At 50.2% G+C, this 15,725-nt stretch overlaps 1 protein-coding gene and 1 pseudogene across 1 annotated transcript in view; both read left to right on the plus strand.

Moving 5' to 3' along the window:
• Positions 1 to 10,856, plus strand: part of LOC119373770 (uncharacterized) — a gene marked incomplete at its 5' end in the record, with an annotated part of 48,220 nt that extends 37,364 nt beyond the window's left edge. The window contains 1 exon segment of the mRNA XM_037643830.2: positions 8,400 to 10,856. Coding sequence (XP_037499758.1) covers positions 8,400 to 8,646 — 247 coding nt within the window.
• A 2,680-nt stretch (positions 10,857 to 13,536) lies between these two features.
• Positions 13,537 to 15,725, plus strand: part of LOC119373775 (protein PALS1-like) — a 36,904-nt pseudogene continuing 34,715 nt past the window's right edge.

The following is a 15,725-nucleotide window of genomic DNA, read 5'->3' on the forward strand; positions in this document are numbered from 1 at the left end:
GTCGTCATGTTGGGCAAGGAGTCACGTTAACACATGTAGCATTGCGTGGCAAAGCGTAGAATTGCACCAGACTTTGCTCCATGCGAATTGCATAACGAGTGGGTGCTTGAACGCTGCCAACCCATTACACAGGGCTGAGCTATAATTCATTGTCATCCGCCACAGCATCAACAAAGTATGCAGCCATGTAGGTGCGGTGCGCATATTACAGGCACATTGGGGGCACTTCACAAATGTAATTGCAGTAGGCGCCATAAGAAGGTTTACAACAGCCAATGTCATGCGCACAGACGTTCCCTCACAGTACAGTTGAGGTGTCTTCCGAGAAGTGAAGCATGACAAGTGAATGAGAAGGCGATGCAGACAATGCCTCATAATGCTATCGCGCGGCACTCTTAAAAGCAAAGCTTAAGTGACCTCCAGGTTGTTTTTTTTATGTTGTGCGAATTTCGTGAGATTTATGTATTTCGGGAAGCGGAAGAGGGAACAGATGAATCCACCTGAAAAGGACTGCAGCGCAGAAATCATAGAGCAAAAATTTTTTTATGAAAAGGAGACTCTTCGAGTATGGCAAAAAATTATGCATATGAAGAAAGGGACTGCGTCCGGAGTCTGCTGCTTGCCAAGGTAACTTCTAGCAATCAGTTGACTCTGCTGTGAAATATCTCAAGGCCTCTCACTGTGTGACTCTGAAGGGGCACTCTTTTAAGAGCAAGGTTTCTGGAATGCTGTGTGTGCCTTAATCTGGCACACTACTCAGTCGAATTACTTGTTTGACTCCCGGATAAAAATGACAAAAGTATTGCTTTTTGAAATCAGCAGCTCACCTGTCACAGGTTTCATTGCATTCTAACCTGAAGGCTCATGGTCATTCCACAAATGTAAATAATAAAGTTTGAGGGGGGGGGGGGGGGGGCGCACAGTGTGTAAGTGTAAGAAATAAAAAAGTTATGAAAAGAAAAAGAATGGGAACACTGGTTTTTAGAACAATGAAAAACATCAATGAAAGCAAAAACATGACACATAAGTGATCAGGACATTATAGGCTAGATAGAATGGAACCAGGGGCATAGCCAGAATTTTTTTTTTGGGGGGGGGGGGGGGGTTCGACTGCCCTTTATGTATGTTCATGTGTGTGTGTATACAGGGTGTTTTTTTTTTTAGACAATACAGATTTTTTATAAAAATCTGTATTGTAAGGCTCCTGCCGTTTTCGCACACTAACTCCACATCAAGGCGAAAATACTTTGCCGCAGTTAAAATGACACTGTTGGAATTAATTCACAAAAACCCGTTAATTAACCTTTTTAATTATTGACTAGAGGGCGCGTGTTTAATATTACAAAGTTGTGGTGCGTGCCAATTTACGGCATACCTATTTTTTAGAAATCACAAGAGTTGCACGTAGTTCGAGATATTCATCATCGAATATCAAGGTCAAAATCGAAACTGATTGCGCCCGGCGCGCACTGAACTTGAGCATGTGAACTTGAGGTTGTTGGTGCATATTCATAGTAGAAAACAGCGCAAAACAATGAAGACGAGAAAGACCTGGTCCTGTTTGGTCTTTCTTGTGGCCACCACAGGTGCATTTTGCCGTCACCATGATCGCCCCATGCATCGCATGTTCTGTTTGCAAGGGTGTAGTGTGCACGTACTTCACAGGAGTACGGCCACTAGCGTGGGTTCGGACTTAGCGAGCCACAGGGCCGCGTTTGCCGTCGCCTCGCGTGAACTAGCGCGCCACTGCACACGTACGTTCGAGCGCAAAGGCGCCGAGCGCAACGCGGCAAGTACACAGTACTGCTCTCGAGATCCGCAACAGTTTATTGCCTGCGGCAACACCACAAAACGCCGTACAACGCCCGCTCCCAAAGGCGGCGGGAGAAGCAAAACAGGCTTCCCCACGCCACGGGCGAAAGTACAACACAAAGGGTGCCGTTAGCACGTCTCCGCGGGCAACGGGCTCACGGCGACACGCCGCTGAGAGGAAACGGGTCTCTCGCGACTATGCTGCGTGCTCTCACGATCAGCGACCAAAACAGGGCCCGATCGCTCGAGCAAGGGCAAACTCCGCTCGCGTTGGCTTCGATAGATACGGTTTCGGCGTAGTAAGACCACGCGCGAATGCACCGCACCGCTCTTCAGCCTAGCGTTCGGAAAGGACAACGTAAGGTAAGCGCTCGCCGCTGGCGCAAGGCACCGTTGGCGAACTCCGTCCGAGCGAGCCCAAACAAAGGAGCCGACGGACAGGAAAGAAAAGACGTGCTCACCTTACGAGGTCCAGAGAGAGTCTTACTCGCCGCGCAAAACGTCTCGCGAGACGCGAGCACGCGAGACCCGCACGCGGCGCCACCGTCGCGATCCGGCGCCGGGGTGAGGAGGGTTAACGTCACCCCCGCTCGCCCAGCGCCGTAGGACGGCGGAGGAGGGGAGCGACATGATCGGACATGAGGATGGCAGAAATAGGCGAAAAACCCGCGCAGTGGCGACGGGCAAGCCTCAATCCCCACAAGGGATAGTGTGTGATGGCATCCATTGATCGCGGCTCAACCGTAGAGGAAACGCGCTGGCCATCTTCCTTTGTGCGAAAGACCCATGGGGGTCCCAAAGGTGGGGGCTGCGCACTTTGAGCAGCCGTACACGGTTGTGTGCACCCTTGCTTGACAGGGATCAGCAGAAGGTTGATACCTTTGTACGTGCTGCTTTCTCAAAGCCTAGTCTGCCTTGAAGCTATAGGCAGCACGAAGGTCAGGTGCTAGAGGAGTGAGCTGCTAGCCTTAATTCGTCTAACATTCAGTTCATTGCTATCCCATTCATTGCATCGTCCGTGTGACGAAACTGACTTTTTCGTCATTCCATAAACATAACTTAGTGTATTGCAGTCAGAACTCATTACAACAGCCACGGTTATAAGGAAGTATTAGGTATAGCGAAGTAATGACAAACTGTTTTGCCGGTATTACAATGCAACGGATATGTTCGAATCGGTTCTGCGGAATCCCGCAAGGTAGCGGAAGGGTTAAGAAACGGAAATTGACAGCGAATCATTTGTAGCACGAAGCAACAAGAAAATCCATACGGATTTCTTGCGGTGAAGAAATTCGTATAAATTTCGTTGACTTCGTGCTACAAAGGGGTAGTCGCCAATTTGATGGTCGTATCTTAATGTAATGAAGTCGCACCTGAGAATAAAATGGTTCTGTCATATCTCATGCTAGTTATATACATATATTTGTTGCGAAAGAAAGGGATCCCTTTCTTTCGCAACAGATATATGTATATAACTGGCATGAGATATCACAGAACCATTTTCTTCTCAGGTGTGACTTCATTACATTAAGATTCGACCATCATTTAACTTAATAGTAATAGTCTGTACCTTCAAATCCGGTCCTCCATAAAACCACTCAATCTCACACTTTTGTCAAACAAGATAGAAATAAAAAGTTAGATGGAGACCTGTTATTGACAGCATTGGCAAACAAGAAATGCCACTAAAGTCCACGTTTCGGTCTTTTTAATGAAGATAGAATACGAAGTTTTATTGGTGATGGGACAGACACAAATGCTGCAGCACTTGATTTGATTCCATGTCTTTATTGTGTGGGGGTCCGCTCTATGCACGGCTGGTGCAGAAGCCTAGCTCCGGTCCCAGCCGCACATAGTCGTACCGTGCACGTGCACATCAACGTCCCCTTCCCGTAGCGCGAGTCATCGCAGCTACGACGGGTTCGGGCGAATAAGGCAACAGGCTAGAACAACAAACAACACTTTATTGCTACTCTAGCAATAACGCGCAAATGTCGCGCAGAGGGATAGTCCGCTCTAGTAGAAAACAAAGGGTAACGCTTACACCTTCGGTCGATGGTCGGCTCGCGGATCTTGGAGCGGTGAAGTGGTACCTGGAAGGTCAGCAGAGCACGAGAGACCGTCTGCTCGGTTGTTTTATTCACCTCCCGTGTCCCTCCCCACCGCGAGGGTTGTTTCCCTCGCAGGGCGAGTTCCCTTTCCCGTGTTGGGATGCGAGGATTGGCGCGAGGAGCGGCGGGAAAGAAGGGGTTGTCCGGAAAGGGCGACGGTGCTCCTCTCCTAGTGGTCACTTGGCTCCCGCCGTCAGTTCGCGATCGCGCCAGCCTTAAGGAAAGGAAATGGGCGCGCGTGCTCTCCCACAATTGTTGTCCCCACCCTATAGGTTAGGGAAAGGGTCTCAAACTCACCTCAGCTAGTGGGCCACAGTCACGAAATTTAGTCCCACAAGGGCTGGGACAGTGAAGATGGTGGTAGGAGCGAGGGGGGGGAGGGGGAGCGGAGAGAATGAACAAAATGTAACCCAACCTTGCCATTTGAAAGAACGCCTTTCCCATATCTCATATATGGGTCATTTCTGAAGGGGATTTGACGTCTGGTTTCGAAAAATATATCACTGCTGATTTCCACTCTGACTAAAATCTGGACGCCGATTCTGAAATGTAGTTTTTGTTCCATGGTGATGTTTCAAAGTTTCAACTCATAGTGACCGCATGGGGTGCCTGCCTCAAAAAAAAAAAAAAAAAAAGAGCTCCAGTCCCATCTATATGCACCTTACCCGAACAAAGCGCTATTAATTGTAATAGGCGAGAAAATAATGCGAGTGCTGTTTAGCACTCACAAATCTTCATTCCGCGTGAAGCCGCGGGCCGCATGTTTGAGACCCCTGGGTTAGGAAATGCAAAAGGCTGGTCTGAATGTATGCAAGCGGATTTGAGTTCCCACAAGACAAGCAGGGATGCAACAGCTGCGCCAATTGCGCCAATTTGATACAATTCCTTATTTTTGCTCCAAGCTGAGCCAAAACCGTGAAATTTGTTAAAATTGCGCCAAAATGCCCGACCAGCTTAAAATTTTCTCAGTTGCGCAAATTTGAGCGAGAAACAGAGGCCGCGTTGGTCATCTGCAGTGTGGGCATCGTCATCCAATACAGACGCGCATACCCTAACCCTAACCCCCCCGCGAAAGAAAAGAAAAAAGTCAGTTTCACCGCAAGGACGAAGCAATGAATGCGATAGCAACAAATTGTAATGTTTACGAAGTGAGGCTGACAGCAAACTCTTTTGTATCCGATCTCGCGTAACTCTAAAAACGTTGGTGTAAGAGAATACGGCCGCTCCAGGGAAAGACGCTCTTTCTGCACAGTGTCTTCGCATTGAGAGCGCAGCACGTAGCAGGATATACGAGCCGCCCGCTGATGGCTGCCGAGATATCGCGCGCGCCAGCGATCGCTACCGCGCCCTTAGAATCAAAGTTCACAGTCGCTGCTCGAGCGACAGACACCCCCCCCCCCTCTCACGTCTTTTCATGCTCGTTCAAGACGGGCGGGGCGTTTCTTCTATGCTTCCTATGCTTCGATGGCAGGCTTCCCGAGCGGAGTGGTGTTATCACATGCGCCCTCCGAGTGACGGAGATGGGCTGGCTCGTTTGATATCTGCTTCAGCCGCGTTCGTCGCCCGCACTCGCGCGCTTTTACCGTCGGTAGAACATACTATGCACAGGGATATGTTATCAATTTGGACTTTATACGGGAGATGACGGCAAAAACTCGTCGAGAGTGTCCATATAGTTGCTATCGCAATAGAAAAGGACAGTAGTGCTCAAATTTCATGATGCTTGTTTTATTGCGTGCAGAACGCTTTTTAAGACGCTTTTGCCTCAGTACACTGGTGTCCTGCGGAAAAGCATACTGAGATTTAGAAGGGGCTATTAGTACTAGCTGTCAGGGACACAGCACATTTTGTTCCTTAATTACTCATTCGTGCACGCGCCGTGTAATTACGAGTACTATTATGATCGCTAACGTCTAAAAAATTATTGGCAATCATTTGGAGCTGCTGTGTATGGCGTTTCTGCGGCCTTGAGAAACAATAGACAAACATTGCATGAGGATCGATAGGTGGGCCAGTTGGTTATTTGTAAAGCAGGAGTGTTTTTTTCTGCGCTCCCAGTTTGCTGAACGAAGAAAAACAATAGACAAAAGCGTATGCCAGTTTTCCTTTTTCACTACCCCCACTTGCTCCTGCTTTACGAATCTCCCAAATTCCCAGGTTGCCAGGTTCGTAGGTCAACATTAGCAGTTCCAGTGCCTGTCGAATAATTTGACAGGTCCTGCAAATGCTAATGTGGACTTAGTCGTTGTTCGCACTGTGGGGTGGCTCAACACACTGCTTTTATTGAATGAAGGAAAGATGGCTTGTTCACGCTGTTCACGAAAACATTGTTCACGTGCACTGTGCACGAATTAGCTGACGTTGAATGGTTTTTGCATATTTTTGTTTTCTTTGCTATAAGTAAGCCTTCTTTGTTATACTGCTCCAAATTTGGGATTTCGGGCTAAAAAATTGAGCTTTTTTTTTCCCCGTAACCTGCTCTAAATTTGGATTTTTGTTCTCCAAAAGCAACATTTTGCTGCTCCAAAAATTGCTCCAAATCCTATTTCGGCTGTTGCATCCCTGGACAAGTTGTTTTTGGTTTCTTAGGTACATAATTGCAAAATGTAAAGCTTCGAAACCTGCATATAATTTTTAATTTCTGCTTCCCGAAATCTTGTCTCCAGCGACATCCCTCGTTTTAAGCACGTACTATGTTAAGAAATGCCTCAAGCCCTGCCCCTACGTATAGTTTCGGATTTCCTCTCGTCTCCAGTCGCATATCCCTCGTCAGGCATTTGCTGTCGGACCTCGATATAAGGAAGTTCGCGATGTAATGAACTTCATCGTTACTGTTTCTTGCTTCAATTGAAACGCGTGCATTTTCCCATCGATTTAACGAAGTACAGTATTGTGGCGCACCTTCTATACAGTGAAGTTTTGTCGAGCACAACAATAAGTTTCGCGTCCCTTGTACTCACTAGGGGGATAAGGGGCCATTCCCACTCATCCTTCTCCCCGCCCTAATTATGGTAGGGGGAGGCGCAATTCGGTCTCGTAACTTTATAAGCCGGCAGGCGCTTATATAACTCACAGACCCTGTGCATGGCTTTGATGGGAACTACATTCTGCTAATCATGTTCAGTGTTAAATATATCCCACGCCCTGCTTATAGTTTCACTTCCCAGCTCAGTCGAAACCTTGTACGTTAACTGCTGTTGAATTGTACTGTTAACTACACATGATGTGGCTGCTGACGTACGTGCTCGCATCCATTACGTCCCCGCGATGAAAGACCGGGTGGAGTCGCATTTAAATGTCTATTCGCTACGCAGGCTTAATATATGGCCGCAGGACGGAAAAAGGGGGAGAAGCCGGCGTCCGGACGCGCTCGCACGCGTCTTTGTGTCATCTCGTTTCCGCGCGGCATTTTTGTCGCGTTCATCGAAATAAGAAAGAAAAAAAAAAGAGAACTATTGAACGCGGAGAAAAGTGCGCGAGGAAGACGGAAACGGCGGGAGACCGCGCGCGCCCTCTCCCGTGCGCGTGGTGTCCTTCTACTCTATAGAGTACGGGCGCTGGTGCGTGTCTGTGTGTCGGCGTCGCTTCCTTTTGTGTCGAGCCCGCGGAGAATGCGGATATGCGGTGATGATTGCCGCTTTGCCGCACAGCTCCACTGCCACCAATGCTATATACTATATAAAGTCGCGACAGACGATATGTAAACGAAAAAGATAGAGGGTTAATTCTGCTCCTTTTGACGCTGGACCTTGTTTTGGTAACGCTCCTGCCATGCCGCGTTATTTATATAGAGTTGGTGTATATAGAGGTGTGTCGGGGAATTAGGAGAGGTAACAGTGTATACACGTCGACTGTGTATACGGTAGGAATACGGTTTGGGGTGCAGGGGCGTAGCCAGGATTTTACGCCAGGTGCTCCCCCGCCCTGGTATTCCCACCCCGGTATTCCCACCCTGGTTGTCACAACCCGTTGACATCAACCCGGTGTTGCGCGAAGCAGATGTGTATACAGCGTCCATTTTCCGTGGCGGAGCCGAATTCGTGCTGGTCGAAGTCTTTTCAAAAATTGCGGTTTTCGGCGAGGTCGGAGTGCTTCATCTCCCGTAACTGTGCATTCTTCAAAACTTCATTTGGGCCTAGCTGGTACATTGTGCCCAGGTTTAAAGATACAGCGCAAACGCATAAGACGCCCCACAAAGAAAAAGACATGACACAAAAGCGCTGATTTTTCTCTTTGTGGGGCGTCTTGCGTGTTTGCGTTGTCTTTAACCTCAGGATTATGCATTGTTTCTCTTTTTTTTGTGGTGGGTAGGGGTGAGTCTAGCGCACTCTGAAACCTACCGTGACCCTCGGAACTGACGCCACTGCCGCAAACTAATTAAGACGCTTACGCGCAGATTGTGAAAGCTTCTTATATCATTTTTTTAGCGAGTGCATTTCATGACGCGCCTCTTCGTGATCGCTTCTCACATTGCAGCGCGGCTGAGCCGATGTTCCTGGCCGAGCTAGACGACGACGTATCGTCGGCGCGTCCCTGGTCGTCACTCTTCTGGGGCCGCGTAGCTCGCACCGCGCTGCCCATCCAGCTGCTGCTCCTCATTCTGCTGGGCGCGGCCAGCCTGCTGCCTATGTCCGAGCAGGACTTCAGCTGCGTGCTCACCAACAACTTTGCCCGCTCGCTGGACCCGATGCTGCGGTACCCGCAGGGACCGCCGCCCGTCTAGACCACCCGTCCGCCATCTTGTTTTCACGGTGGACCATGTGATCCGACCGTGCCATCGAGCGACGCGCACCCGCTATCTTGTTCGCGCGGCGGACGATAGACAGTTTATTCATAATGGATGTGTGCGGTGTGCTTCAGAGGGAAACAAAGAATTCCTTGAATTGTTTGTAGAGGTCGCTGCCGCGCTGTGTTAGGTGGTAAAACAATCATTGGATAGTTTACACTGACGTCATCGTGAACGCCATCTTTGAGTACGATTGTGCGTCTGGACCACAGGCTCGTTTTGCGCCTGGAGACAGATCGACAACAGTGATAATCCGCTGAAGAACTGCCACGGTTAAGCGAAGCATGCGCGTAATGTTGTGTGCTGACGTCACCGTACGCGGCCGCTATATGTTAAGTTCTGACGCCATGAGATATTGAGCTGCATCTGTGACGTCAACTGGCAATCATCTCTAATGAAGGTCGTTTCGACAGAGCCCTTGGCTGTTCTGTTTTTCTTGCCCGCATTGCGCTGGTTCAGTACTACGCAGATTATGCATATAGCATGAAGTCGCGGGTTCGATTCCTGGCCCCGGAGGCTGTATTTCGGCGCAGGCGGAATGCAAGAGCTCTTGTGTGCCCTGTTCTTGGAGCGCCTCAAAGACATTCAAAATTTTGAAATCTTCGCGGTACGCTGTACTTGGCGGAACAGCGCGCTGCTATCAGCAATTTTTTTCTTGGCCGGAAAATAAATTGATGTTTGCAACCGCTGTAACGCAAAGTCGACGTGAGAAGCAGTTTTATCTTCTTTTTTTTTTTTTTAATTAGGCAGGCTGCCATTGTGCGCCAATTTTTTTTAATGAAGCCGCCTCAGCCGGCGTCAGCGCCGCCACATCTTTCTTTACTCGGTTGCACACCGCACACGCCGAGAACAACGCTTAACACATTACTCGACCTTGTACGGTGCGCTACATTAGGGAGTTTTAGCGAACCGCAAACCTGGTGCTGGTACAGGTGCGGAGTTACGCGCATGCGCGGAGGCCGGTCCGGCGTGCGCGTTCATGGATACCAACTCCGAGAGCCCAAACAGCAAGCCGCACCACGGGAACGGATTTCAGGTTCACTGAAACTCCCCAAGTCATCATTCGCCCATTACATGTTTGCCTTTCTGATACGCTGTGATAAGAGAGCAAAGGGGAGAGAAATCATTTATCGCCCTGGTGTGATGTGATAGCGCTGCGGTAGCTGGTGCCTTTTTTTCTTTTATAAGAGTAGCTATACATGTTTCATAGGCAGTTTTCTTCTATAGTTTCGTTTTTCCTTAGTGCCCTCGCTATACCGTATTTCTTACAGTACGCATGCTGGAGCTGTTGTCGTCGTTCTCGTCACGTTATTGTCACCCTCGTTGACGCGTGTATCCTAGAATGTTTTAGCAACTATTTTTAAAGCATCCGTAACGACGGACTTTGAGATTCTCGCGCGCGCTAGCGCGATCTCGGAGGTCATGCTTAAAAACAAAGCGGTATGAACGCTTAACTATATATCGCAGCTACGAAACTCTTTCTATACACTCATCCGCTTTTTCGACTGCTACTATCGCGCGACAAAACCCTATCGTGTCCCAGGGTAACGAATTACGACTTTTTCTCTTCTTTTTTTGTCAATTTTTACGAGCTCTTTGTACAATACACCCAACTTCGCCTCACGAAAACCAGGTGTGGACGATATTGTACCAGCGATTAAGGACCGCTGTTACTTGCGCGTGTGTTCAAACAAATATATAGGATGTTGTACTTATCATGTGTATCATTTCGGGGAGTGTGTTAAATCGTGGAACTCTAGAGTTAATGGTCGTTAATTTTTATCGCCTTTGTTGAGAATCGCCGCCATAAATGCGTTTAACGAGAGATGCAAAACTCTCTTACCATTCTGTGTGCATGCCGTGTTGGTAGTTTTGGCTTGTTTCTATCAAAACTTTCGCTGTGAGCGCTTTGACTACGCGAAAGTCCCAGTCATGCAAACCTTGTTATAGCCTTTGAAAAGCGCGTAGTAGATGTATGTGTTGTCTTGAATGTTTTAGTATATAACTACATAGTGTTATATGCCTTGGTCGCAGCTTTGGAGCGAGAAGTGTCAAATGTGTTCTCATCTCCCCTTCTGGTGCTTGTTGAGCGTAGTTGGGAAAAAGCCTGTACAGAGAGCAAATAAAAGTGTGTGTGTCTTGCCTTTTGTACGTCGTGTTCTTTTCGTGCGAACGCGTGTCAGCTTTCAGATAGCGCCGCCTTTGCTCTCCGAGCATGGCTGAGCGCTTCTGGGATGCACGCACTAATACAAACATCCATAGGCGTCACAACAGAAGCTTCAGCGAGTTGGTATGGGGATTCGTACTTGGAAATGCGCGCGCCTCGCTATGCTTGGACGATAGGCGGAAGGACTTCTTTCTTCTGTCGTCCAATGTCGTGAAGCGCACGCATTTAGACGAAGCCATAGGGGTGCGCACATGGAGGGGGGGGGGGGGGCTGGGCTTTATACCAATATTATAGGGACAATAAATAAAGCGAAACAATGAATCGGTTTATATTTATATTGATAAAGTGTACTCTGACAACTTTAATGTAATTAATTTCACCACCATATGTTTATTAAACAGGAGGAAATCAGGGTCGAAGTTTCATGTTTAAATTTCGCGCCGAATTCTCCGCGTGTGACGTCATGGATATCAGAGAGTATTTTTCGTGTTTTGGTGACATAGGCTGAGCGAAATTTCCTGAAACTTCGCATGTCAGGTCTACGCACGGCTCCCTCAAAGGACGATGCGCTTCGTTTTTACTGGTCAGGAACCACGTAGAACATAGTACATTCCGCCGAATCTATGACGTCACGACGTTTGGTGCGGGAATTTCATGGTGGCGTCGCCACGCACATCTTTCCGCGCCTTTTCTCCTTCCCGAGCGTCATCCTGCGGCAAGCGTGGTGATTCTGGAATTGTGAAAGAGTAATTCACTATTACGAGAAAGCAATCTTTTTTTTTTTTTTTTAGCGTCCCTTTAATGCAAATTTAGCACAACGCTTGGGGGAACGGTCGGTCGATGCTTACGGGTACTTTTGTAAATAAAGGTGACCAAATCAGGGAGGTGTAGCACGTGAGTTGGGCAACAAAAAACAGACAGTTTAATTCTCCCTGCTGTCCGATGAGGCGGCTTGGACATCAGCATCAATTAACTTGTCCCAACTGACCAATTAGCAGGCGCGAATTGAGTAGTACTGATTGTTGGGCAAGTTGGCTTCGCATGATCTTTTGTGCCTCAACGTCCTTGGTGAGCAAGCGGGCGAGTCTGGGAACGACGATACAAGCAAACTGCAAACCGCTTTGGCTTACGTGATGCATGATGTGCAGAAGAAAGCTTATTCCGGAAGCCGTCATTGAAGCGGCTGCTCGAGTGTACGCAATCAAGCGAAATCGCCTACTTCACCCCACTCTCTAAAAAAAAAAAAAAAAAAGCGAGTAAAAAAGGGTGTACTTGTCCCACAACAATAATAGCCATCTGTACAAGAAAAATCGAGTATTTGTGGAGTATTTCTGTCATCTGTCAGGCACGTGTTTCGTAAAGGCACACTAAAGGGAAACAATGAATCGGTTTAGATCGATAAACTGTGCTCCGAGAACTCTAATATCGTTAATTTCGCCATCATAGGTTTATTGATAGAGGAGAAATCAAGTTCAAAGTCTCATTTTCAAATTTCGCGCTGAAATCTCCCCGCGTGACGTCACAGATTTCAAAGTGTATTTATGGTATTTTTGGCGCCGTTGGCTCAATTACCCCAAACTTGGTATGTTATGTCTATGGCCCCCTCAGAGGACAAGTACTTCATTTTTACCTATTAGGAACTATGTAGTCCCTAGTAGGCGCTGTCAAAACATGTGACGTCACGGCGAATGGTGCGGAAACTTCAAGGTGGCGTCGCCACCCACATTTTGTTTTTGCGTGTTTTCTCGCTTACTAAGCGTCTTCTCGCAGCAAGCGTGGTTTTGGTATCGTGAAAGAGTACTTTATTAATATCAGAAAAATTGTTTTGCTCTTTAGTGTCCCTTTAAAAACCCGGCTCTCGCCACTTTCCCATCGAGAATGCTATGTCACGCTGATAGCGCGCTCGCCCCTCGTGACCGGGAAGTGCCGGGACCACGGTGATAGCGCAAGGAAAAGTACGCGAGGTAGATGAAGATTATGGTTGTGCGGCAGAAACACTCCACAAATACTCGATTTTTTCTAAGAGTCTAAAAAAGAGCACATAAGAAGGGTGTCTCTTTGTCCGATAACAATAATCATCTTACCTGCGTGTCTTCCTTTCCATAATCGCCGCGCGCCCGGCACCTTTCAGGTCACGAGCGGCATGCGCGCTATCATCGTGATATAGCGTTATGAAACACGTGCTTGACAGATGGCGATTATTGTTAGGGTACAAAAAGACACCGTTGTTCACGCGCTCCTTTTTTAGAGTGCACCTTTCTTCACGGCTGCTGGCGAAAAATCGCTTGTAACTCTTACCGTCATCTCATAGCTACGACGTCTTGAAAGGGAAAGCAGAACTTTAGATACCACGAAATAAAATTGCGTCTTTCCTTTCAAAATGCTTCACCAACGAGCCCCCACAAGAAGTACACTTCTGAGCATAGGGCATAGGTGCGGTTTATCCTTCGCGCAAACGAAAGCAGAAGCGCGCGCTTCGGATCGACCGAAAAAACACGGCTACCACGCTATCCGGCCCAGCTCGCCAAAGAATCCCATTGACCGTCGAGTCCCAGTCGACCCTGCTCATTGTTCGCACCTCCGGCGCTGGAGGCCGCGAGCGGCACGGGGCGCGCGCATGCGCCGCCGGGTGATGGGGGGCGCGCCGGCGGTCGCCAAGGAGAGAAGAGAAGCCATCGCGCTAGGCCTAACACGCGGGCGATGCTGCTCGCCGCGGCGGCGTCGCCCCGTCCAGGCCCGCTGGCGCTGTTCTCCTAGCGGGCGGCCGGCGGCGCACCGACCATGGTGGACCTCGGCGGATACGTCATCGTGATCGTGGAGACCACAGACCGCCGCATACGGCTATACGGTACGTCTACTTCCGAAAGCCACCCACACAATTGTTGGCACGTCGCAATCTTTTTCTCTCTATTTTTATTATTTTTTTTTTTTGCGCAGACAACGTCAATACGAGGGTTTTCCCCGGGACTCGCGCTAGCGCGCGCATTCGACCGTGACTTGGGACGCAACAGCGCAAATTACCTGGGCCGCGAGAAGGACTGCCTGTTTCATTTCATCGTGCGCATCGCTAAGCGTCAGTCGGTTAACGCGAGCACGCTGAACGCGCGATGTCTCCACGGCTGCGCTTTGCTTCTTCCCTAGACGGAGCACAACCGGGAAGAGCCTTTCTTTTTCCTCCCCCGCCACCGTTCGGCTTCCCAGCATCGCACGCGTCTCCGGCGCTACCGTGCTCGCTTTCCCTCGCGAGCGCGCTCCTCGATGTGGGGAGCCTTTCAGAGAGGGGAAAAAAAGGGAGCAAGAGGAGGTCACGTGGTTACCGCCGCCGCTCCAGTAGGGATCGATGGGATGGCTGGCGTTCAGGTCCCTCCCCAACACGTGCGTCGCGCTGTGCGAGTCCCGGGGAAAGGAAAAGGGAGTCATTCCTTTTTTTTTTTCTTTTTAATGCGTTACTATTTTGGCGTCGTCATGATAAGCGAAGAAACAATACAAGCGGTTTCGCGCATGCCTTGTTGCGCTGGCCGATGTGAACTGCGTGGCCGGCCAACGTTGTTTGTATGTGTTCTGTCCCGTTCCCTGCCGTGGTACCAGGATCGCCTGCGGATCGCGCGGACCTGGAAGTTGGGGATGAGATTCTCGAGGTGAACGGACGCTCCTTAGACAACTGCACCCACAACGAGGTCATCTCGCACATCCACCAATGCATCCGCTCCCGGACGGTGTGCCTTCGGGTGCGGAGGCGGCCACGACTAGGTGAGAAACTCTTTATGTTCTTCAAACGCCCGGATAGCTGTGAAGCTCGCACGCATGCATGCACTTGTCGCGCGAGATTGAATGTCGTTGACGAAGCGAGCACCTTCGTCACATCACGGGTGGACACCGCCGCTAACACCGGAGCGCCACAGTTGGCAGTGCGGCAGAGGGTTCATCGGACTCTGGGGCGTGCAGAGGAACGCTTCGTGAAACGACGGTTCGTTTGCAACGGCCGCGTTAATCACGTTCCTGGAAGCGCCTCCTTGTGTCACCACCGCGCTACACTGGTCCAGCGCCCAGTAGACGAAGAACAGCTGGACTCCGCTCAGTTCCGGCAGGCCCTCAAAGGACAGTCCTCCGCCGCCACGTTCCTTGAAGACGCGCAACGCCGGCCTCAGGCCCGCCCACACGGGCAAAGACTCCCGCACGTCCTTGCCGCGTTTCTGGCCATCTAGACAGGATCGGGCATGTCGGACGTGGGCCGCGGCCGCCGGTGGTAGTGGTGGCAGGGCGGTGGGTTCCAGCGCCAGCAGCGACCGCAGCAGGCAGCTGGCGAGCCGGGCTCCCGCGCGCGAGAACTGCAGGGCCCCGACGACGCCTCCTGGAGTGGACTCGTTGAGCAGCAGAGGCGGCAGCGCCAGTCTTCCTGAGGCCGCGTCCAGGACGCAGGCCCGCTCCAGGGCCCAGCGCGCGGGCCAGGACTCACGCGACACCCGCGACTCGAGTTCATACGCGGCTATGGTGGCCCATGAGCGAAGGGCCGCCTGTCCGCCCTTGGGTCTCGGAAGGGCGTCTTCGAAGACCGTGACGGCCTTCGGGTTCTGCGACCACGGAGGACCGAACAACTGCAGTCTCGCCTTTCGCAGGACTTCAAGGTGTGTCGCGGCTTCACTCAGTAAGGGAGTCTCGACCATGAGGTCTAGGACTCGGTGGCGGACCTCGTTGACCAACTCGGCCGCTTGCTCGGCGAGGAACGCAGCGCCCGTCACGGCTCGCGACGCCTCGAGCACCAAAGTGGGCGCGAAGGCCAGGGCAACGCCGAAGCACTGGCGCCATCGGTCGCCGCGTCCCGTGTGCTTCTCGTAGACGTCCAGGAGGG

The sequence above is a fragment of the Rhipicephalus sanguineus genome, chromosome 11 (assembly GCF_013339695.2).
Source record: "Rhipicephalus sanguineus isolate Rsan-2018 chromosome 11, BIME_Rsan_1.4, whole genome shotgun sequence".
In the NCBI taxonomy this organism is placed as follows: domain Eukaryota; kingdom Metazoa; phylum Arthropoda; class Arachnida; order Ixodida; family Ixodidae; genus Rhipicephalus; species Rhipicephalus sanguineus.